At 41.3% G+C, this 25,842-nt stretch overlaps 1 protein-coding gene across 3 annotated transcripts in view; it reads right to left on the bottom strand.

Moving 5' to 3' along the window:
• Positions 1-16,039: 16,039 nt before the first annotated feature.
• The window catches only part of SNAP25 (synaptosome associated protein 25), a 79,607-nt gene continuing 69,804 nt past the window's right edge, over positions 16,040-25,842 (bottom strand). For all 3 annotated transcript variants that reach the window (XM_060031229.1, XM_060031228.1, XM_060031230.1), the window contains exons 6-8: positions 24,049-24,174; positions 21,376-21,520; positions 16,040-16,361 (exon numbers count right to left, since the gene is read on the bottom strand). In XM_060031229.1, coding sequence (XP_059887212.1) covers positions 16,293-16,361; positions 21,376-21,520; positions 24,049-24,174 — 340 coding nt within the window. In that variant the 3' untranslated portion in view covers positions 16,040-16,292. The remainder of the gene's footprint in view (positions 16,362-21,375; positions 21,521-24,048; positions 24,175-25,842) is intronic.

Below are 25,842 nucleotides of genomic sequence, written 5' to 3'. Positions count from 1 at the left end.
CCTCCCTCACCTGGCCTTTAAAAATGCTTTCCTGAAATCCTTTGGAGAGTTTGGGGTTTTGAGGGGCATGAGCCACCCATTTCTCCTTGAGTGGCCCTGCAATAAACCTTTCTCTGCTCCAAACTCCAACGTTTTGTTGTTTGGCCTCACGGTGCATCAGGCACATGAACTAGCAGTAGGTAACAGGACTACTGCAGTCTTCAGAAGGAGCTGGAGTACCTGCTTCAAGAAGGCTTTTTCAGGTGCCCATTGGCTGGAGGCCTCAGTTCCTGGTCATGTAGACCTCTCTATGTATAAGGTTGCTTGAATGCCCTTATGACATGGCAGCTGGCTTCTGCTTCCAGAGCAAGTGATCCAAGAGAAAGAAAGGAAGAAGCCACAGGTCTCTGATAATCTAGTCTCGGAAGTTACACACTGTCACTTCTGCCTTATCCTATTCCTTAGAAGTGAGTCACTAAGTGTCCACTTAAGGGGAAGAGAATTAGGCTTCACCTATTGGAGGGAGCATCAAAGAATTTACATATATATTTTAAACCACCAGAGTGGCTTTCCTTCAAATAGCTCCAGAGAAGGCAAACAAATCCTTGTTACCCTGTGGATAAAATACCACCTGGTATTTGAATGTTCTGCTGAGAGGTTGCAAGAGACATGGAAGTCTTACCTAATAATCATTGGAATAGTGAAAAAATAATACTTATGAGAACGGGTGAGAGGATATTCTGTTCTTTTAGGTATGGATAACTGGAAGAACTTGGGAAGAGTAGGGGATGCCATTGGCTTCAATTTAGTACTTTCTGTTTAATATATTCAATATTAACTAGTTATCTCATTGTGGTCTTCCATTTGGCAATTCAATACCAAGGGCCATGATGAATGAAACAAAATCCCTGCCTTCAAGGATGAGATACAGATGGAGTAATGCTATCCCAGCTAAGCTGTCCAGCCAAGCTCAGCCCAGATATAACCCTATCAGACCCACAGATGCATGAGTGAGCCCAGCAGAAACCAGCAGAAACACCCAGCTCAGAACTGCTGAACATGGAAGAAATGTGAGACATTAATATTTATCGTTGTATGCCACTGAGTTTGTGTGATTGTTTCTGACACAACAATAGTAACGGATACAAGTTTATAGTGTCATGAAAGAGACAAACATAAAGGCAAATTTTGCAATGCAATGTGATGCATGTTATACTTGAAGATTTAATAGGATGCTCTGAGAAGAGTGAGAAGGTAGTGTTTAAATCTACCTCAGAGTGGTCAAGGCAGTGGAAGACTTCAGCTGATGCCTGAATGAAGTTCTAAGGATGAGCAGGTGTTTGCTAGAGTGGGTTGGGAGACTGAGGTGGGGGTTGAGGAAGCACATCCTTTTCCGGTAACTGCAAGCCTCTTAGTAAGCTAAGGAGCAATAATAATAAATTGTTCCTAATTATTGGCAGCCACTGGATCATGAATAGCTTCATATGTCCTGCTAAAGAGTTTGTTCTTTATCTTAATGGTAACCAAACCACTGAAGGACTGGAGGTGCATAACATGAATGGATTGATGGCTTTTTAAGCTCGCTCTGGGGGTGGTGTGGACCCAGGCAATTCTTGGGGAGGCTAGTCTTGAATCTGTGTTCTTCCACATGTGGCCATAGGAAAGAAGGGGCAGAGGAGGAAGATATTAGGAGGTGGTGCAGACAAGGCTTGGCAACTGATTTAATGAGGACGTGGTATCTGGCTTCAGTCCTGAGGCAGAAAAGTTTGGAAGCGGGGGCGGTATGCAATTCAGTATGGGTCATGATGAATTTGAAGTGGCTGTGGGTGAGCTGGAAGGAGGTGTTTAGTAGGCAGGCAGAAATGTGATTTGGGACATCAGAAAAGAAGCCTGGAGTTCTAGTTTTAGGCATCATCTGCATGGAGGCTGTAGCTGAAGCTAATATAGGCAAGGTTGGGTTTATGCAAAGTGAGAAGCAAACCAAACTCAGTACTTCAGGGAAACACTAACACCTAAAAGATAGGCAGAGGAAGAGAAACCAAAGGAGACTGAGAAAGAGAAGATTCAGAGGCAAGAGGTTTCTTATAAAACAAGGAAGGAGTTTTGAAGTTGGAGGTCAACAGTATCAAATATACCAGAGAGGTTGGGGCATAGAGGATTGGAAAGTTTTCTCTTTGTCTTGTGCTCAGAAATTATGATGAACTTCATGGTGACCTTACCAAGGGTTGAATCAAAGGTCATGAAGGGTGAGAGAGTAGTAAGAAAATGGAGAAAACAATGGCTGTTAACTATTCCTTGGTGGAAGATCCATCCATGGTCTCTAGACCTCAGCTCTGATTTCAGTCATGGAGGGGTAGATAGTCCTGTGCAGTCTTTGACTCATTTCAAGCACACAGTGTCTTGAAAACTTTAAGTTTTCCCTTCTGTCCAGGGCTTCTCCAATGCCATGAGCACCAGTGAGAGCTTGCTCAGCCCTGTACATGAAAGCTTGGAAGTATGGGGGAGTTAACACCTCTGTGGGGGAATCAACAATCCTCCACCCATGTGGATGTGAGCTAATGAATGAATGATTCTGTCTTGCATTATTCACAGTAGCCAAGATATGGAAACAACCCTAAGTGTCCATCAGCAGATGAATGGATAAAGTAAATGTATTGATAGTATTTACACACAATGGAATATTATTCAGCCATAAAAAGGAGGAAATCCTGCCATTTGTGACAACATGAATAAACCTTGAAGATATTCTGTTAAGTGAAATAAGTCCAACAGAGGAAGACAAATACTATGTGACCTCATTTATATGTGAAATCTGAAGAAAAGCTGAACTCATAGAAACAGGGAATAGAATGGTGGTTGCCAGGAGCTGTGGGTAGGGGTAATAAGGAGAAATTGGTCAAAGGGCACAAACTTCACAGTTATAAAATGAATATATTCTGGGGATCTAATATCCAGCATGGTGACTATAGTTAATAATACTGTATTATATATTTGAAAGTTGTTAAGAAAGTAAATCTAAAATGTTCTTAAACAAAAAAAATTATAATTATGTGAGGTAATGGATGTGTTAATTAACCTTATTGTGGTAATCATTTTGCAATATAAACACATATCAAATATCACCTTGTACACTTTAAACTTACAAAAAATTTTGCATGTTAATTATATCTCAATAAAGCTGGAAAAAAAGAAAAGAAAAAAGAATGCTCTTGCCTTTCCTCTTTAGACTGGACAATTCTGAGAGGCATTCTGTAAAGTTTTCAGAGGTTCCCATGGAACTGAGCTCCATTGCCCAGAGCAGTGATTTTGACAACACATGCTTGTGCTGGCTTTTCTTCCTTACCAGATCCCTCACTCCTGCACACTGGGATTACCTCCCAAATAAACTGTCTGAATCTGAATCCCTAACTCAGGTTCTGCTTTGGGAGAATCTAAATTAAAAAAGAAATCTTTTAGACTAAAGATTTAAGGTGAATATATAGATATCAATAGGTACTCACTCACTACACCCCTTTTCCTTAAAGCTCCTGTTGCTTAGGTGGCCATGTTTTGTGTCACATGACCTAACTCTCCAGCAATAGCTAACTGGAGCACGAGTGAGCATGTGACTGAGCTCAGCCTATCCAAACCAAATGTCAAAGAGTCAGCAACCTATGATGTTGCTTGTTGTGAAAATAAGGGAGGAGCTAATTGGATTCCCTGTTTTGGGAATCAGACTAAGAAAGATCTAGGGAATGAAGAAGTGATGAGAGCAGAAGCTGAAAGGTTGAGATGGATGAGTTGGACATGGTTGGTCCCCTGCAGCAGCATTATGAGAGAGCAAAAGCAGTGAGCTAACGAAAGAATATAAAGACAGACAGAAGGGGAGCTTCCACAGGGCTCATAACTATGCTCCTTCTGACAACTTCAAAACTGACAACTTCACTTTTTCTCTTGAAATACAAGGTAAAATCATTCTAGGAGAGAGGAAACGAAGAGGATGGTTCAGAAGGGGTTCCTTTATATTTGAAAGCCCCTTACAGCTGAAGGGAGAGCCAGATGAAGCTGGGGACTCTATTTTGTTGTTTTTATAACTCTTTTGAAACTTCTTGTTGAGGTATATAATATACATCCAAAAAGGTGCACACATGTCATATTCTAAAGCTCAGTGAATTTTTGCAAACTGAATACACCCATGTAACCAGCATTGATGTCAAGAAACAGGACATTATTAATGCCCCAGAAACTTCTCTGTGTCCTGGTTAAGTTACTAGCCCTTCACTCTAAGGGTAATAACTATCCTAACTTCTAACCCTATGGATTGATTTATTCTGTTTTTGAACTTTATATATGTGGAATCAAACAAAGTGTTCTTTATATTTGGCTTCTGTCATTCTGCATTGAATTAATAAGGTCTATGCACCTTGCTTTAGCATGTAGCTGTAGTTTGCACATTCCCATTGCCGGAAGAATTCCATGTGTAAACAACCATAATAGATTTCTCCATTCTATTATTGATGGGCATTTGAGCAAATCCCACTTTGAGGCTATAATGAATACTTTCTGCTATGAACATTCTAGTACATGTCTTTGATGAACGAAAGTACATATCTGATGGGTAGATACCTAGGAATGGAATTGCTGAATCATAGTGTATGCATATATTTAGCTTTTGTAGATACAGTGATCCCTTTGTTTCCTCGGGGGATGGGTTCCAAGAACCCCTTCGGATACTGGAATCTGCAGATGGTCAAGTCCCTTACGGATAGATTTGTGGTCGGTTGAATCTGCAGATGCAGAATCCCAGATATGGAGGGCCAAATGTCCTGCCAAATAGTTTTCTAAAGTGGTTGTACCAATTTACACTGTCACCTGCTGGGCATTAGAGTTCCAGTTCCATGTGTTTTTATTGGCACCAATCCAGGTATTTGTGTGATTTTACCCTATGTTCCAAAGGACTTCATGCAAGTGGGATCAGGCAGTGGGCTGCATTTATCCAGAGTTTGGGGTTTATAGTCCAGGGTTGATGGGCAGAAAGTTACAGATGTTGGTACAAGAGTGGAGGAAGTTGTTGACCAGGTCTCTTGGTGACATTAGGAAGTTGGACTTAGAAAAAATGTAGGAGAAGCAGCTAGAAGTTTAGATGAGTTTGAAGGGCATGTACAGATATGTAAGAACATGAGAGAATGGAAGTGTAAAATTTTTGGTCAGAGATGAATTTTTTTCTCTGAACTTTGGAGCAATATTGGATGAAACTGAGGATGAGAGAAGCTTTGCAGTGCAGAAGCTTATAATCAAGGTCACCTTGATCACTGTGAGAATAAAGGTAGGGGGAGGGCTTCCCTGGTGGCGCAGTGGTTGAGAGTCCGCCTGCCGATGCAGGGGACGCAGGTTCGTGCCCCGGTCCGGGAAGATCCCACGTGCCGCGGAGTGGCTGGGCCCATGAGGCATGGCCGCTGAGCCTGGGCGTCCGGAGCCTGTGCTCCGCAACGGGAGAGACCACAACAGTGAGAGGGCTCCCGCATACGGCAAAAAAAAAAAAAAATAAAATAAAATAAAGGAAGAGAGAAGGACCAAGGATTGCAGGTGAGGTTATTTCCGGAAGATGAAAGAGAAATAGTAACAAGGAACTGAGTCCATAACCAGCCCCTATCCTCCAATCCTTCGGGTAGTTGGTTTTTTGTTTTTTTTTTTTTTCCCAGTACGCGGGGCTCTCACCTCTGCGGCCTCTCCCGTTGCGGAGCACAGGCTCCGGACGTGCAGGCTCAGCGGCCATGGCTCACGGGCCCAGCCACTCCGCGGCATGCGGGATCCTCCCGCACCGGGGCACGAACCCACGTCCCCTGCATCGGCAGGCGGACTCCCAACCACTGCACCACCAGGGAAGCCCCGGGTAGTATTTTTATCTAAAAGTTCTCTTTTATATTTCTTTCTTATTTCCTTTTAACTAGTTATGTCATTCTCTGCTCCCCCACCCCCATTCCCTCAATCTCTTCTGTGTTGTCATTTTGCCAGAATTGCTCAATACTATCTTCTTTGGTGTTCCTCTTCCTTATCTCCCTCCTAATGCTAAACTTTCTGGCCTTTTGCCTTTGGGTTTCCAGGACTCAAAAAACAAAAACAAAAAAACAAGCCTTCCCTGTTACTTTTCTGTTAACATCCAAAGCCTTTGATCCATCACTAATATATAGAACTTTATTTTTTTCCCCATCTATTCTTCAGTTTGTCCCTTCTGTTGGTCCTCCAAATTATTCTAAAACAGAAGCTTTTAAAGGTTTCATCTTATGTTGTTTTTACATTTTCTTTTTTAGCAGTGGAATCTCTTTCAAACAAAATCTCATTTGAGACCCTATATATAAAGCAGGGAAATATGGAGCTGCTATTATGCTGTGAATGGCACCCTCTAGAGTTGAGCAGTATGCAAACTGCACAACTGTATGCAATGCACATCAGATGCTTCTTAAACATACCTTCCAACTCTCTTGTCCCTGTCTCTTATCCCAGCCACAGCAGTGGTGACCAGTTTCATGCAGATGTCAACCAGCCTCACACAAGCATGAACTGACAGTACCCACCTCAGCCCCACTTCTCACTTCTGCCTGGAGGCCTTTGATCTTCTATGGCAGGACAACCTTGAAAAGAGCCCCTTGACATTCAGGTGCCTCACTCAGAAGTATCAGGGAGTTGATGCCCTGCCCTGTGGCTATCCTTAACTAAAGGCAGATGGAAGCTGATGGGTAAATCTCCCCAGCTTGCCCCAGGAAGATGGTCCTGATGTGCATTTCACAGGGCTTCTCAGCTGCCCCATGGGAATCAACACCCAGGTGCCTGTTGCTTGGCTAATTCCATATGGCTCCCCCTCCTTTGCTATTTTACTCTGTTATCCCTCTTTCCTGCTCCCTGAAATCACACTCCCAGATAAACTACTTAGACTTATGCATCTATCTCAGCTTTGTTTTCTGAGGAACCAACCTGGAATGCCTCCTAATTCAGTCCCTGGAGGTTGGGGACAGCACTTCCAAGGCACTCCCTTGTTTCTTCTTGGCTTCAAATCACTGCTCTGGAATAAGATTATGTTGAGATAGTTGGTCAGGATATCTCAACTGAAGAATTAATTGTTCATTGTTCTCAGAGCTGAGTGGGCTCTTCATATTTAAGGTACAGAAATGAAATTTTGGAAGCCAGGAATTCCAGTAGGCCATTGTCATGGTCAAATCAATAGGTATGGAAGGTAAAGTGGATTTTCAGTGGAGACATATAAAAGCTCTAGCCCCTTAGAGAATCTCTTTGTCCTAGTTGGGGGCTTTACCTTTAATAACAAATGAGGGTATGGGTTTAGCTCTCTAGAGCTTTCTATCCCCCCCAGTCTCTGAAAGTTTAAAAACACACATCGTTAGCATTTTCTCATCTCTCCTAAACTGGCGGTTGTGTCGGTTCCTTTAAAGAAGTTAAGATGGTGCCTGGGAAGACAGTAGTCTCCTCCCACACCCCCATTCCCCAGACAACCAGGATACACCTTGTGTGTACTTAAGCTGTCTCTGACACACATAATTTCTTTTTCATCCCTGAGTAATCAGTCTTTTTTATCCTTTTAGCAAAGAGAATGGCGTATTTTTGTGCAGAAAAGATTGGGAGGAAAGGAAAATTAAAGAAAGCACCTGCCCTCCTCCTGAGAAATTTCCATGTAAATTCCCACAAAATAGCAACAAATAAAAGATGGCAGGGAAAAAACCACAGAAGTTTTTAGAATAAGGATATTTGTCAGGTACTGGTTGAGGATCCAGTTCTAGTGTGAACATTTTAAAATGTTTTCTTTCCAGTTCTGGTGTTTAGGGGTTAATGATGGTGCTGAAACCCTATTGCTTTGAATAGGAGGGATTAGTTTCGTTATTTTGGGATTAAGGTCAGTCTTATCGACTGGCTGCCACATCCTGTCAGCAGTGCCCAGTCCTACAATCACTCAGCTCGGGTTCTCAAATCCTCGCTTGGGCTGCTGCCTGCTGAGCCCTACAGTTTTTCTTTTGAATATGACTAAAGGGGAAGAATATTCGGGTGTGCTTACTCTAAGGCACACAGAGGATCTACCCTGATCTTTTGCTTCCTTGAGATGACAAGGACACAGAGGACAGAAGGAGAATTCCATAGGCCTCTCGGTTGGTGTGGTGGATTGATTGCCAAGATAGCCATATAGTTCACCTCTCTCTGCATCCCTGCCCTTTGCAATATGACTTTAAGCCTTTCCCAATAAGAAGTGTATTTCCCTATCTCTTGAATCTGAACTGATCTTGTCACTTGCTCTGGCCAATAGAATGTAGTAGAAGCAATGAGCCTAGACCTCAAGAGGTTTTGCCTACTTCCACTCTTTTTCTTGGACTTTTTCTGATTTTGCCCTGAGAGCAAATCTTGGTTGACTTGTTGGAGAATGAGAGGCCACAGAGCGAAAAAGGGAGGTTCCTCAGCAGACAGTTTGCCAACTTGCCCAGCTGACTGTAGTTACGTGAGGAGCCCAGCCTAGACCAGAACTGCCAGCCAAGCCCAGCCTCAAATGCCAAAATGCAGAATTGTGAGCCAAATGAATATTTATTAAGTCACCATGTTTGGGGGCAGCTTGTTTTGTAGCAATAGCTAACTGTTACAGAGGTTCACAGCCTCCACCATATTCTTTGGATCCTTTGCCTGGTTTCCCTTATTATCATTGATAGTATTGGCAACAGTGATAACAATAGGTAATATTAAGACAGAACTGTAGAGTGTATGACTCATTTGGGTCTCACAATAACATCTAGGGGATGCCTTTTATTTTGTCTCTTTTTTAAAATTTTTAAAGTTTTTGTCTGTGCCATGTGGATTGTGGGATCTTAGCTCCCCAGCCAGGGATCGAACTTGTGCCCCCTGCATTGGCAGCACGGAGTCTTAACCACTGGACTGCCAGGGAAGTCCCTGGGATGCCTTTTATTTTGGATGTGAACAATGGCAAAAACAGTGCTAACACTCTTGACTTTTATTACCTTTGGGTAAAGGTCAAAGAGACTGATAGAACTTTAATGGTGAAAAATTTAGCAGACCAACTGCTACAATTCAGAATGGAGATAACGGAAGCGTTTGTTAGTAGGTTTAACAAAGTATGAAGCATTTTTGATGTGAAAATTAATTTATTTAAACTTAAGGTGAAGTCCAGGGAGTACACTGTGTGTGCACATATGCAATGAGTGAATTCTCTAACCAAAAGTGGCAAGGGAGGCCTGTTTTCAATCCTGGTGGTGCTATGTTCTCTTTCACTTTATTTGTCATCTTGTGGCACATAAGATTTACAAGGCATTTTAATGAACATGATCCCACTTGATAGTCTCAACCATCCTGTAAAATAAGTAGGGCAAGCATCATTATATCTGTTTTGCTTAGACATATATAGACTAAGGCCCAGGCTAGTCTTAAGACTCCTGATTGAATTCTCTTTCCATAGCACATCCAAGCTACCCTTCAGTTTATAACTTTGTGAGAGGGAGCACATTGTCTTTTACTATAAGTTTTCATCCCTCCAACCCTTGTTTGGGGAAGGTGGGTGCTACATGAGGGGCAGAAGCCAGATTTCACAAATGCAGAGCCATGAGTTCAGACAATAATTGGTACTGCTTTGCATGCAGCTCCTTGCTCACCACTGAGGAACGCCAGTTTCTAGACACATGCAGTAGGAATTAAGGGGCATTTTACTGAAGAAGGATGGATCCAAAGAACAGTGGCAAGTAAAGAATGCTGGCAAGTGGGTGGCAGGCAGTGCATTTCTCTATGGCAGTGTTTTGGAGGAGATGATCAGAAGCTGGCATGAATCTCATAAAAACGTGTTGTCTTAGGTAGGGCTTCCCCAGAAGGGGACCCTGAGGCAAGGATTTGGGGGCACATAGTTTATTTGAAAAGAGATTTCAGGAAATACAAGTAGGAAGGTGGCAAAGAGGCAGAGAAGAGAAGACAGCCAATAAAGAAAGTGACAATTACCAGGCAAGATGTCATGTGAGGAAGTTGAGATTGGTTCTACTGATGATCTCTGGGAGACAATATATTGAGAACACATGCCTCAGAGCCATCCCAACCTGGGGCGAAGAAGCTGGGGAAACCACTCACCCAGCCCTATCCATCCTTGGTTGAGGACTGCTTCCAGGGGCATTAAAACTTCAGCACTTCTGGAGAGGGTGTGGAGAAAAAAGAACCCTCCTACACTGTTGGTGAGAATGTAAACTGGTACAGCCACTACGGAGGTTCCTTAAAAAAGTAAAGGTAGAGCTACCATATGATCCAGCAATTCTACTCCTGGGCATATATCCGGAGAAAACCATAATTCAAAAAGATAGGGCTCCCCTGGTGGCGCAGTGATTGAGAGTCCCCCTGCCAATGCAGGGGACACGGGTTCGTGCCCTGGTCCGGGATGATCCCACATGCCGTGGAGTGGCTGGGCCCGTGAGCCATGGCCGCTGAGCCTGCACGTCCGGAGCCTGTGCTCCGCAACGGGAGAGGCCACAACAGTGACAGGCCCGTGTACCTCAAAAAATAAAAGAAAATTAAAAAAGATATATGCACCCCAATGTTCATTGCAGCACTATTTACAATAGCCAGGACATGGAAGCAACCTAAATGTCCATCGACAGATGAATGGATAAAGAAGATGTGGTACACGTAAACAATGGAATATTACTCAGTCATAAAAAATAACTAAATAATACCATTTGCTGCAACATAAATGGACCTAGAGATTGTCACACTGAGTGAAGCAAGTCAGAGAAAGACAAATATCATATGATATCGCTTATATGTGGAATCTAAAAAAATGGTATAAATGAACTTATTTACAAAACAGAAATAGAGTCACAGATGTAGAAAACAAACTTATGGTTACCAAGAGGGAAAGCGGGGGAGGGATAAATTGAGAGATTGGGACTGACATATACACACTACCATATATAAAATAGATAACAAATAAGAGACTACTGTATAGCACAGGGAACTCTACTCAATACTTTGTAATGACCTATATAGGAAAATAATCTAAAAAAGTGTGGATATATGTATAACTGATTCACTATGCTGTACAGCAGAAACTAACACAATATTGGAAATCAACTTTACTCCAATAAAAATTAATTAAAAAGAAAAAAAAAGCTTCGCACTTCTGGCGTTCCCTGCCCCAAGGCAGAGAATTGCTGGTTCTTCACTGTAAATCACCTTTTGGGAGAAGAGGTAAGTGCTCAGAGGATGTGGGCAGGGCACTAGCAACATCTGCTAGAAGGACTGTGGGTCAATTTCTCCAGTTTGCTTGTGGAAAGAGAATCGTGAACTCAAGGCAGCAATTCCCAAAAACAGGATGGTCTTGAAGCTGTGCTGTGGTGAGAGGCTGGAGGAGCTAAGGACTATGTGGTGGGTGGGAACATTAGCTGGTGGCGCCCTGCCTGGGAGTGAGGCTCTAGAACAGCCTGGGAGGTTTTGGCAACTCGTTCTGGAAATAACTGAGAGTACTAGAGTTAAATGACTTGTTCATGGTTTAGTTTTTCTTAATTTCCTTGTTTCCCCTACATTCTAGGAGATGTATTTGAGTTTCCAAAAGCTAGTTGGAGAGCCTGAGGTATATGACTAATGTACTTGAAGGTAAATTAATAAGTTGATGATTGGATGATGGCCACTTAGAGCAAGAATTCCCAAATCTTGGATCATGAAGTCAACACTTTTTTACTCTTCTAATAACATTTGACTTAATACTCATCCCTTGCACACTGTTTGTTTCATCCTTTGAGCCTTCTTGCTCACAGGGCCAAGGATTTCACAAGTTTCTTCTGGACAATGTAGGAAATACTTAAAACCAGTATTGATTGAGCTATAGAGGAGGTACGCCAGTACTACGAAATGAAAAGATACAGGTAGTTTGTACGTTCCTTTTATCACTCCCAGCCTCTGCTTCCCAAATGGGTTCGCTCTGGACATATCACTTTAGTTACTCCCAACATTGAACTTCACCTTTTCTTCCTGGATCACTCTATTTTAAAATAACACCTTCTCTCCTACCTCCTACACTCTTTACCCTCCTCACTGCTTTATATTTTTCTGGGGCAGTTACCATCTGATACACTTCATATTTTAGTTGTTGGTTTATCTGGATAGATAAAACCCCCAGCTTGAGTGTAAGTTCAATGAATCGAGGGAATTGTCCCTGCCCCTCCCACTCCCAATACTCAGAACAGGACCTGGCATAGAGGCTCAATAATCATTTCATGAGGGGCTTCCCTGGTGGCGCAGTGGTTGAGAGTCTGCCTGCTAATGCAGGGGACACGGGTCCGAGCCCTGGTCTGGGAGGATCCCACATGCCGCGGAGCAACTAGGCCCGTGAGCCACGACTGCTGAGCCTGCGCGTCTGGAGCCTGTGCTCCCCAACAAGGGAGGCCGTGATAGTGAGAGGCCCGCGCACCGCAATGAAGAGTGGCCCCCGCTTGCCACAACTAGGGAAAGCCCTCGCACAGAAACAAAGACCCAACACAGCAAAAATAAAAATAAGTAAATTAATAAACTCCTACCCCCAACATCTTCTAAAAAAAAAAAAATCATTTCATGAATGAATGAATGAAAGGTGGGTTTACCAAGACCTTCTACTAAGAAGCCCAGCACATTTGGCTTTACCGTTCTTTGTGAAGCCAAATGTCTCTCGGGGTTTCCTGACCAGCTGAATTGAGAGAAGCACAATCCTGGATTTATCTTCCAGGCCTCTCTGCAGCTTTGGAGACACACACATCTGGCTTGAATCATGCCTCTGTCACTTATTAGCTTAAACAAGAGAAATCTGGTTCAAATAATCTATTCATTTCTTCTTCTGCAAAATGGGGCTAATAATGTCAAGTTTTCAGAGTTTTTAAGAGTGTTTAATGAGTCAACATTAATGAGGCACTTCACACAGCAGCTGGAATGTACTAGCTGGCCACAAGTATGATTTTTCTTCCCTTTCTCTCAATTTCCAGTGCCGTTATCAATGTGCGGACAAATCAGTGACACAAAGATTGGGACAAGGTGGTCAAAGCAGATGCTGGGGGAGGATGTGGAAAAAAGAAAACCGCAACTAGAAATGGAGAGGCAGACAAGAGGAAAGGACTCTGTCACTAGGACACAGGACCACCTTTCACCTTCTGGTGTTCTGTTGAAGGCTCACGGATGAGAGGGATAGAAGACTTGGGCTTCGCAGTATTCCACCTTGCTCCAGTAATTATATTTCTACTGTACTTCCTGAGTTGGTGCGTTACACAGATCTGATTCATGCCTGGGGAATATGTCTTCCTTTAGCCAAATGAAGCTGACTGCATTAAAGCTGAGGGTAGACAAGCTCAATTATCAAAGGAAATATGTTTCAGAATGAATTATGTGATGGACCTTAAAGCAGGATACCCATGTCTTACTTTTCATGTATCCAGTGTGGGATTTTAATTACTCAAACAATGTGGAACCACACTCACTCACCTCACTGAGAACAGATGGAGTTTGGAAAAGAATTTTCTAACTCGGCCCATACATCGACCCCTTAGCAGCTTCGACATACACGGTATATTTATTCGTCTTCTCCATCTTTGAGCATCCTCTCTATTACCTTAATTTTAAGGAATAAATGTGTTGCTAGAGTTGGTCCTTAGAATAACTTCTCTGAGCACCTGGGTATCTCTAGAACCTGTTCTGAGGTTTGGGAACAGGGTAAAGAACTGCAAACATTCCCTGAGAATGATGAGCTTGTCATCACTGTTTTTACTTCTTAGCTGCTCTCACCAAACCTCCAGAGTTAGTGGTGAAATGATATGGCAGCCAACCAGAGCAATCAAGATACATTTGCCTGCATTGCCGTTATGGGGTAGGAGACAGAGACAGAGGAGGTGGCAGAGGTGAGAGAGATAATGGTGGTGTTGGTGAAGGTGGTGGAGGAGATGGAGGTGGGGGCAACTGTGGTGGTGGCAGTGGTGATGAATGAGATGGTTGTGGCTGGGAAGGTAGCAGTGATAAAGATGGAGGTGCTAGTTAAGACAGTTAGAGAGGTGGCAGAGGTAGTGGAAAGGTCAAGGTGGTGGTAGTCGAAGCAGTGGTCACGGTGGAGGTAAGAGGGTATAGGTTATGGTGGAGGTGATGGTGGGAGAAGTGTTGGTGGCAGAGGAAATGATGGTGGTGAAGGTGGTAATATCAAGAGCAATGAAAACTTATGTTTGCACAAAAACTTGAGCACGAACGTTCATAGCAGCATAACTCATCATAGCCCCAAAGTGAAAGCCATGCAAATGGCCATCAGTGGATGAATGGATAAACAAAATGTGTTTTCCATACAATGGATATTATTTGGCCATAAAAAGGAATGAAGCTCTGTTAGATGCTACAATATGGATGAACGTTGAAACCATGATGCTAAATAAAAGAAGCCAGTCACAAGGATCACCGTTATATTGTATAATTCCATTTACAGGAAATGTTCAGAATAAGCAAGTCTATAGACAGAACTTAAATGAGTGGTTGTCTATGGCTGAGGGAAGTAGAATGGGAGTGATTACTAATAGGTATGGGCTTTCTTTTGGGGATGATAAAAATAGTCTAAAATTAGATTGCACAACTCTGTGAATATACTAAAAACTATTGGATTATACATTTTAAATGGGTGAATTTTATGACACATCAATAAAGCTGTTAAATAAAGTGGGGGCAGCAGCGGTGGTGGTTGTGGAGGGCTAAATTTGGTGGGGATACTGGAGAGAGGAAGGAAGATGAGAGTTGACTGACACCTGATATACCTCAATCAATGTACAGCCAAGTCTGAGTACCACAGATATTTTTCCCATGGAATTTTTTTCTATGCCTTCTGGCTGAACTACTTTTCCCCACAGACAACACTGAACCTACACACAAGCATTTCTGAAACAGATTATAAAAATCAAGCCAAGTTTTGGCTGTCATTGGATCGTGTCTAGAAGGGACACCTTTGCTTTTTCCATGCAGTGTCCTCAGCACACAGAACTGGCTTCTTAGGAGCAATGGGATAGTAGCCAGATTTCTTCTTCTCATGTGAGTGCAAACTCAGACGGGGGTCCATGAAGAAATTAAAACAGACATCTGGAGTCTATAATTTTTAATAATTTTAAACTAGCTACAAAATGTCAATCACATCACAAACTGACAGAGAAGACAAGGGGGAATTTAATATTACATGCTGTAATGATATTTATCTCACAGTTTATCTATATTTCATTCATTTATATTATTTTTTAAAGGTTTCTTTATCAGCTACTAAACATCTCAGCAATTTGGTGTGCATAGCTCTAGATTAAGCAACAGAGAATTGTACTGATAACAAACCACAGGGGAAATGGTGATTAATAAGAATCAGCCTTATAAAATTTACATCTCCACACTGTTTCACAGCAAGGTTGCTTTCTCCAAAACAGAGCCTTCAAAAGCAGCAAACAAACCCTATATTACATCCATTTGACATAGTTTCAGCCAAACATATATTTTGCTGGAAATGGTTCAATGGTGAGCGTGTTTAACCCATCTTTTTAAAAACAATTTTTTTAAAAAAAAGGATGATTATGATTAATAAGTCTAAATATTGACAAAAAGAAAGTGACACTATTGCAGTTTTGCTGGTATAACTTAATCTTGACAGTGTCTCAATACTGAGCATGCTTTGTTGTTGTTTTGCTGTTGTTGCTGTTGTTTTATATATGTGTTTTCTCATCAGTATGCTACTGTCATGGAAATATTTTGTTTAAGTAGGAATCTAAAAATCTATTTAGTTCTCATGCATAAATGCATAAATCACATCACTTTGAGTGCAATGCCTGTTATGTAATTCCACATTGTCTAATCATGAAATCATAAAGACAGATGACAGCCGTGAAGAACCAAAGACAGCAAATTTTGAGAGTTTCAGAGCCTGACACCCAAAGAAAGGACAGTGGCAGTAGCTCTGTGGAATGTCACAGTTTTACAAGAACAATACTGTGTATTGAAAGAATCAACACATTGAGCATTCCTAAATTGTTGTCATTCAGCAAACGCCACTGAGGAGAGAAAAGGAAAAAATGAAACCCAAGACATCTTACATAGGGAGTTAGAGCCACCAAATGACCACTATATACAGCCTTTGGAAAGAAAGAGACCCAGAAAGAACAAAAGACACGTAGTATTGTTGGGCTGATGGATGACACAAGACAACATTCACAATGGGGGCGGATTGATGTGTGCATGTGTGCAGACCTACTAGGTAATACCATGAAAAAAGCATGAAGGTGCCATCTTGCCCGACAGCATTTGGAAGAGGACAGAGGTGGGCACATTTAACCACTCCCCAGCATCTTTGTTGCACGTTGGTTGGCCTCATCAATTCTGGTTTTGTTGGAATCAGCCTGGAGAAAGGGGAAAGAAAACAGAATTCAGTTTACCCATTCACATTCCATTCATCCTTCTGGGTCTAGTTCAAATTCCTCCTGTTGGGTGAAGGCCTCTTGAGACTTCCCTGATCAGAATGAACCATGCCTCCTTTTGTGTTCCCAGAACCATTGCTTATGGCTGGACTTAGACATGATCACAGAAGCTTGATCTTAGTTCTCATGACTCTTTTCCCTACTATGGAGAGCAGAGTTATATCATTTATCTTTCTCTTCTGGAATGACACCCAGTGATTTCTATGGCAGGCATTCACATCCGTTGGATTGAGTTGAATTCCTGCCATTTGTACAGTTATTAGCAGTGTCACTTTGGGAAAATTACTTAACATTTCAGGGCCTCAGCTTTCTCATTTATAAGCTGGGGATAATAAAGAACACTGCTAATGAGCACAGTTCCACTCATTCAACTTTGACAACATCAACTATGAGGTATATCCTGTTATTAGCTCCTTTTTCCAAGTGAGGAAACTAAGCAGAGGGGATTTAGGCAATTTGTCTAATGTCACAGAACTAATAAATGAGGAAACCAGAGTCAGAAGGCCAGCACCCTGGAGTCAGCGTCCACACTGGTAGTCACTATGTTAGTCATTTTACTACTTAAGTTTGTTATGAGGATGAAATGAGTTTATACACATAGTATGCTTAGAATAATGTTTTGCAAAAATTAAGGGCTCAACATATCTTATCTTGTAATTATTGTTATTGGGTGAAAACGTAGTTTGCTTTTAAGGATGTTTAATAATTGTTTAGCCCCATTTCTGAAGACTTACTCTTATGAGTTATAACTGGCTTGTTTTAGCAGGGGATCATTTACTATCATTTTGTGCCTTGACTGACCTCTCCACTGCTTGAGCTACTTTTTGCTCTGCATGCATCATGAAACCCAGGTCTGCTACCTGGATATACCTTTAAACTCCAGAAAATAAACTATTCCTGACATCACTGAGAAATGTATGAGTCAGCAAGTAGAAGGGAAGACAAAAATTCTTTTTAGGCTGTTGTTTTCCTCTATTATGATTGGTAATGTTGTCTGTCCCTCTCTAGCCTGGGAAGAGGGGAAGGAAGCTGAGAGGCAGTGTAGGGAAACTGGACTGTTTTTATATCAACCAGTATTTACTCAACGGTTACTGATTTTGCATCTATGACTGTGCTTGGTGCTTTCCAGTCTCCACCAAGTTGTGTCTTCTTTATTCAGTTTAATTGTGAATTCCCAGCACACTAGAGTTATCAATATTCAAATAGAAATTTGCCAAGTTAAAATAAAAAATAATTCTAGATTATTCATAACTCTAAATTATCTGGCAATGGCTCCCTACCATCTGTTTGGATAATTAAGAGTTGACTTCAAAACAGATAAGATAGAACACTAATTTTCCTTGATTGCCTTGATCTATAGATTCATATTTTTGACCTTAGGTTCCTAATTTGGGAAATGGGTATTCTCTCCAATTTTACTTGGCTCTTAAGTATTCCCTCTTCAGCTACAGAAATAATGACTCTTTGGTACAAAGGAAAATTAGAGGCTCAGACCAGTGTGAAATGCTCCTGAAGACTGGATTATTCTATTTTTCCAGACTTAACTTTGAGAACTGTTCAAATGAGAAAAATCATCCATTTAAAAATAGATAGCATTTCTGGAGGCAAACATTCTAGGATTTCTTACATTAAGAATGCACTGATGAGTCTTCACATGATGGTACAAGAGGATATTTTGAAGTAGAGCATGAGGTTACTCTTTGGATATCCTCAAAGGATCTGGGAGGAGCTGGAACAGACCTATCTTTAACAGCCATCTGTGATGTCCACCTGAATTATTTCTGAAGCATATCAAAATTCCAGCCCATACAGTACAAAAGTGCCATATCTTTATTATATAACAGTAGTGCTTTTAGAAAAAACTCCTGAGATAATCTTATTTTAGATGTCTTCCTGGTATTTGGAGAATGTGTCTGTGTTTATTCTATTTATATGCTTTTTAGGACTTTATTTATGTAATATACCCCATTCCAACTTTCATATTTCTATGTAAAGAATCCTAAACTTGCTAATATACTCAAGATATGGTACATGATTTGCCCTTGTGAGAAACCCAGGATGACTAAAAAAAAAGCCAGTAAGAGAGGTAGAAGGAGTATTCAGTTCACCCTTCTGAACACTCTGGAAATCTCAACTTCAGACCATGACAGGTAGATTTTAGGCCACAGCTCAGACTTCCAGAAGTGGATACTCACTATCCCACATGGCAGCCTGTTCTGACCCCAGATTTGCACTGTTCTCTTATCATCTTTCAGGTGAGGAACCAGGTCATGAAGCTGGTGAGCAGGAAAACCTTGCTGGTACTCAAGATCTTAGTTTTCAAATTCCATGTTTCCTTGTTGATGAGAGAATGTGAGCAACGCTGAAGCTTCAACTTCACTGTATTTCAATGTGTGCATAGCATCTTCCACTGACAACTTTAAGTCCAAGTTTGAACATCACTAAGTTGTTTCCTTAGCAACAGTTCCCATAAAGATCTGATATAAACTTGCCCTGTTTTAATAGTTTTCTAAGAGAATCGTAGCTTTTTAACCTTAGAAGATTGTCTATATATAAATATCCTAAATCAGAAAACAAGGTTTTCAAATAGACAAAGTAATTTCTTGACAGTCCATAAGGATGTATTGAAAATTGGGTTGTTTTGGACTCCCAAAACTTCACTGCTATCTGAAGTGATGAGAAAGGATCATGACTGATGAAGTTGGGTGAAGATTGCTGTTGGAGTCATGAGAGAATATGGGAGAAACATCAGAAGATTCTCTTTTGTTCTACAGTGTGATTTAATCTTAAATATGCAGGAGACCTCTGCATACCATTTCCTGTTATCAGAAGTAAGAACTTGCACAAGAAGATAGAAGTCTACTAATAATTTTGTAGCTCATGTAACATGTATCATTTGGAGCAATGCTGAGTTGAAATGGGCTTTATCTCAATCATATCCACATTGTTATTTTGAGGGGAAAAAAAGGCTAGTTACTCAATGGCAACTAGACCCCTACCTTACTTCTTAAGCAATTCAGCATTCAAGGATGATATAAACTGTAATGACTATTTCCTATCCACTTGTCTGACTTTTGATTAAACCTTATAGCTGCACATGTCTTTGCTCTTATAGCAAACTTGGCCCAGAATGAAAGGTATTCTCCTAAAGAAGAGAACTAGAAATACAAAGTGGCAGAATTAAGATGTCACTTGCCTTTCCAGGAAAACAGCTTGCTTAAAGCCCAGCTCTATCAATAAAGATTTGACCCCTCTCTTTTAGTAGAACTTCTCCTTCTAGGACTCTAAGTGAGTTAGAGATACATTATCTCCCTACATCTGAGTCAATTGGGTCCTTTGATAGAAAATGACTACTCTTCATTTTTTAAAAATCATTTTCCTGTTGGAAGGTAGTTCAGCAATTATTTCTTAGTTCATTTTTCTGGGCCGTAAAGGTTAGGTCCATTTCTGTTGGCTCTAGTGCTTTATGAAACCCCCAATATTGTTCTGAAAATCTATTGATTTGCTTTAAAAGCTTTAAAAGCTTTAGCGTATCAAAGGCTCTTAACAATAATAAGTATGTCATGACTTGTAAAGTAGGCAGAGCTCAAGTATTTTGTCAACTAACATTGACATCTGTGTAGCTCAATATTGATTAGCCAAAGTGTTATGCAATCAAATATTTTTAATATAAAGTGCACAGAACACAATAGGGCAAAGCGTTCCCTTTATGTCTACTCATTGCTTTCTCAAGTCAGTGGAGAATGCTTAGGTACTAAGAAACTGAGTATTTAGCCTTATGATTCAAGAGATCTCAAAAACCATCCTTCTTCCCCCTACCAAAGTGGAATGAGTTGTTGAAAAGAAACTCAGGGTTTCAGCCTCAAAACTTCAATATCTTCCAAGGAATAAACTCACACAATATAAGATTAGCCACGTAGAATCGATTATAGATGCACAATTACCATTAAACCCATAATGTGTCTATTTCTCCCTGTTTGCATTTGGACACCTTTAAGAGATTACAAGCAATATTTAGGAGTCTACTGATTGGGGAGGGGGTGGAATACAAAGACATAGAGACTGAATCAGATTTGCATAGTGTAGAATACCAGGTTTGGGTGCCCCAAATCTTTATATAAGAGCTTTCCAGTGTTTCTTTCTGTTTCTTCCTAATCTCAAGCCCAAACCTACCCTTTTCCATTCTACTGTCTCCACTCTTCCTTATGCCTCTTGTTGACACTAGGGGGCTCAGTCTTAGCATGACACCTGGTGTCCTTATGTGAACGCAGCTTCATCAGATTATGTTCCCTACTTTGAGATCTGGACATGTGCACTGTTGAACTGGAAATGGAATCTGGGACTTTTTGAACTGTCATTAAAGCTCTGGCACTTATAAAATCAAAGCTCATATTCATCATCTGGCTAACCTAAAATAACTATTCTTTTGCTCATTTCCTGATTCTGTTCCTACATCATCTCCACCTGACAAGCTCCTAACCATCCTTTAAGACTCAATTCAAATTCAACCGTTTTTTTGGAGATTTTCCCATCCCCTGACCCTTGAAATCTTTCCTCATCTAACATGATTTAGCATTTGATGTGTGGCTTTCTTGGCAAATTATATTTTCATCTGAAGCTCACTGCCTTCTGCAGGCTGTGAGTTTCTTGGCAGTTGGGATGATGTCTTTCTCATCTTAATATGTCCTTTGATTCCTAACACAATGCCTGAAGCAAAGGTTCCTCTGAGGAATATCTGCTAGATTAAATTCTACCCTGTTATTTACTTATCTGTTGCTGGATTTTTGTCTTAGAAAATTAAGGGAAAATGTCTATCTACCAACGTCTGAATCCAAAGTCACGGTTTGAGGGTCTTGTTATGCCCTTCGCACTTCCTCGGTGGTTATTTCAGAGGAAGTGATAAGCAATGGAAACTTGCTGAATGCCACATGCTCACCTTCTCCATGATCCTGTCGATCTGGCGGTTCTGTGTATCGATCTCATTGCCCATATCCAGGGCCATGTGACGGAGGTTTCCAATGATGCCGCTCACCTGCTCCAGGTTTTCATCCATTTCATTTTCTCGGGCATCATTTGTTACCCTGGGCATCAAAGAACAGTTTTTAGAAGATAGGAAAAAAACTCAAATACCAAGGACCCAAAGTTTAGGGAAAATCTGTAGACCTCTAGGTATCAATCCTATCCTTTTAAAATTTCTATTCTATACAAGAACACATGTTCGCTGTTGTACATTGGAAAATGATGTTTTAAAGTGCATTATTGAACACTTACATTTCTATTTTTAAAGAAGACATATTAAATAGATTAATTTATCTTCTTCTCTTGCTTCCACCAACACATCATTTCCTCCCTTCATATGTTTATCCCAATTTTCATTTTTTTAAGGGTAAAATCAGCTGGGAGGATTAGTTGGGAGGGTTCCAGGTCAGAGAATGGAACTAGTTAGAAACTGTATTTTTCTTTCTGAAGTGTCAGTCAAAATCTCCAAGACTCAAATTTAGAATGAAACAAAAGCTACTGTACTAAGTCAGAGAATTTCTCCACTCATCTTCTTCCCCATTTGGGACCAACATCAATGGGAAGAGTAATGAGAATTACCGTCTTCCCCTTAATCCTGTTTGCTCCCAAGAATTCCAAAGGGAGTTACTTGTTCAAGATGACTTTTACTTGCTCAGATTTCAATGCTATGGGGGTTTTGGTGGCATTGTGAATGGTTGATTTCAAGGAAGAAAACTGTGATAAAAGATTATTGTTTCAGTTTGAATGGGGAGGAAGGAGTTGGCTCTCAAAGTGCCTTATCCAAAGTGCCTTCCCATGTTTTTCATAGCTCAGCTTGAAAGTTAAGAGGGCAATAACTCTTTATTGTAAACAGTAGGTACTTATTCCAGAATGTCTGGCTAACTAATATCTTTCTACAACAGATGGTGATGAGCTAAAATATGTTCAGAGGGGTTAAAATCCATCCCCCATGGTAAATCCCAATGCAGACTGCCCCCCTAAGGTTTTTAAAGCAGTCCAGGCCAGATAAAATTAAAGGGGAACTTCCTAGATTTCTTCTGTAGAAAAGAAGCTTATTTAAATGATCTTCAGCAGCTAAGGCATACTTCTGGTTCCAGGGTTCCCAGCCCTATTTGCACATTAGAATCACCTGAGGAGCTTTAAGAACTACTGATACCTGGATCTCATTTCTAGAAATTCTGATTCAATTGGTGTGGATTAAGTCCAGGCACTGATACTTTTTAAAAATTGCTCAGGTTATTCTAATGTGCAGCCAGGATTGAGGACCCCTGGTCTGGTTTCCCTTGGAGCAAGTAGAAACATGAATAGAATTGTCATCTGTTATTTCTAGGTAGATATCTAGATCTTTATACACAAATGGCAGTGACATTTGAATCTGGTTTGTTGGCAGTCTCAGCTACAAAGGCCTGGGTATAGATGGCTGTACAAACAGCAACCCTAGTCATTGCTAAGTCCTAGTGTAGTAACCTGTAAAAAGTTATAGTTTTTTTTCCTTTTCTTTTTAACAACAGAGATATTTGTTCTTATTACTATTTTCTGATCTCTTGAGACTTTAGTTCCGAGTTGGCAGGTCTGTATGACTTGAGATTTTTTAATAGATGTTTAAGTTAGCTTTTGCTTCCAGATCTCAAAAGAAACGATTAATAAGAATTCAGGTCTGCTCATTATTCTCTACTTGTACCCCCAGATCTGTTCTCTGGCCTTCTTTGCTCTCTGCCCAGAGAGGCTGACCTCTCTACAACCTTATCACCCAGGTTCTCTTACTCTGCCCTCCAGTAGGCTTTGTCCAATGGCCAGTGAGAGACTGGAGGACAAGAGACTGAGGAGTTGGGGCATTTATTTCCCTTTCTAGTTTCCTGTTGGGTTTGACAGTGGCTGCATCTCAACCCACAGCCCCTGCCCATAGCCATAACTACAGTTGGGTTCTGGTGACAGCTCTCTCCTATCCTTTCAGGATTCTTCCTGCTATTCCTAGTTCATAAGTGCTTCGCCATTCCTTATTATTGACCCTGCCCACATCTCTGTAAATAATCTTTCATAAGTTCTGTTCCAATTAAACTCACAGAATGAGACACCTGTTTACTGCCACACTGATGCTGGATGTGGTCATGTGACTTGCTTTGTCCAATGTAATGTGGACAAAGGCTTGATAAGTGCTTGCTCATCAGAGCCTGCCCCTTGGGTTGCTGCCACCACCATGCAAGAAACCTCAGCTCTCCTGCTGGAGAGGCCACATAGAAAACAATGGATGCTCCCTACTCACAGCCCCAGCCAACCACCAGACAAGCAAGGAGGGCCATCTTGGATCATCCCTCACCAGGGTGCATGTAATGAGTGAGTCCAGGAGAGGCTTTTGGAAGACCTACTCAGCCAACATAGAGGTTCAGAAGTAGAAAAATGATTTTTTTTTTCTTGGCCTCTACACGCAGCCTGTGGGATCTTAGTTCCCCGACCAAGGATTGAAAGCAAGGAGTCCTAACCACTGGACCACCAGGGAACTCCTTAGTTGTTGTTTTAGAACCACTCAGTTTGGGGTGGTTTGTCACTCAAAAGTAGATAACTTACATAGCGCCGGCTGCACAAGGCTCACCTGCGGATGAAGCCACCACTGATGGCCATCTGCTCCCGTTCGTCCACCACACGAGCAGGCTGGCTGGCCACAACTCCATCCTGATTATTGCCCCAGGCTTTTTTGTAAGCATCGCTTGATTTAAGCCTATGCAAAAAAGAGGGTGAGTGACAAGCAAAGGGGGCAGAGCATCAAGCTCACAATAACGGTTACCTCTTCAAGCTAAGAACTGAACCAAGCGAATGAGTTTTAATTCGAGGCATTAGAGAATACCGATATATCATAATCTGGACCCATAGAGTTGGCCACCACCATGCCTCAGCTACTCAGGATTTCATTTCCAATCAAGTCAATTGCAATTGTCAAGATGGCAACCTTTGCCCGCGGGTTATTCTTGTTTTGGTTTGTTTTTGTAGTTTAGTTGGATTTAAGACAAGGATTAAGGTAGTTAGAGGACATTCAGTTCTATTTCAATGACACGGTTATATTTTGAGACACAAAACACACAGAAAAAACATACTGGCAGACAGACACAAAACAAGACTGCCAAGTAGAGTGTGTACATCACACCACAGGAACACACTGTCATCAAGAAAAACATACTGGACCAAGTTTTTACACACCATCATGCAAAGATTCCCTGCTTAATTGTTTTCCCCCAACGCATGTGTGGAAACAAGCATTCCCACTCTGCATGGAGAACATAAAGGATTGGTGGTTGGCCAAGCGTGATGGTCTGTGAGTTGCCTCTAGAATGATTTGAATTAGATAATATATCGGTACTTCCAAACAGTTACCATACATCCAGAATCGATGTACAAACCTTTGTCCACAGAGACAAAAAGTAAAAGAAGCGTAGTGAAATGAATGCAGGAAAATAGAAGAGAGAACAAGCCATCTAGCACCAAAAAGGGAAATCCCTCTACATCTTCTTCATGCACCAGCTACAGGCATGAGTAGAAAGTGAAGCATTCTCATTTAAGCCAAACTACTCCAGAAGTTGACCATTCTCAAAAAAGGCACCAGCAGGACAGTAATAGCCTTCATGAGGATTTGAAACGCAGTTCAATAGCTTCTTTGTTGGGCTGAGGGGCAGGATGGGAGTGGTTACAGACTCCTACTTCAAACTGTCCTGGGATGTGGTGGGGGAGAGTGGTCTGGAACTGGTGTGGTCTCCGTAGGCCATATTTCACTGAACTGCCTTGGAGAAAAACTTAAAATCCAGGCATACCTGTTGTGCCCAATAGAAACATGTGCAGCGTGTTTTGGTAGGTGTGTTGTAATTGAGCAATCAAAGATGTTTTTAGGTTCTTTGCATAGTAGAAACCACATGCTTTTTAGTCCAAGAACAGAACTTCCTTTGGTCCCATTTTTACATTTTCTATTATAAGACACCGGAATTTAACCTTTTTTTTTCTTTTAGTGTAGGACCATAGCCATTTATTAAAACTGGCTCTAACACTAATATTTGAAGATTAGGGACCAAGAAACCTTGGAGACAAATTGGAAAATTGTACAAATGGAATTTCAGCAACTTCCACAATCTAGTGTATAATACCACAGCCTTAGAGCAGTCAGAATTCACTGCTCTAATGAGCCAGGGGCCCACTTAGTGGGATAGGATCCAAAATCTAATTTAATGGAGTTTAGAGTCTGGTTTTGTTGTTGTTGTTTTTTTTCAAATCCCCATCTCCTCCATCCTCACATTAACAGAAGTTATATGGACCTTGTGATGCTTTCTGCTATGTAAAATGTCTGGTATACCATCTTTGGCAGAGTCAAGGGGGTGGGAAAGTTTGCGTTTCTGAACGAAGG

The sequence above is a fragment of the Delphinus delphis genome, chromosome 15 (assembly GCF_949987515.2).
Source record: "Delphinus delphis chromosome 15, mDelDel1.2, whole genome shotgun sequence".
In the NCBI taxonomy this organism is placed as follows: Eukaryota; Metazoa; Chordata; class Mammalia; order Artiodactyla; family Delphinidae; genus Delphinus; species Delphinus delphis.
Note: the sequence above shows the minus strand (reverse complement) of the source record. Positions and strands in the feature narration are given on the sequence as shown.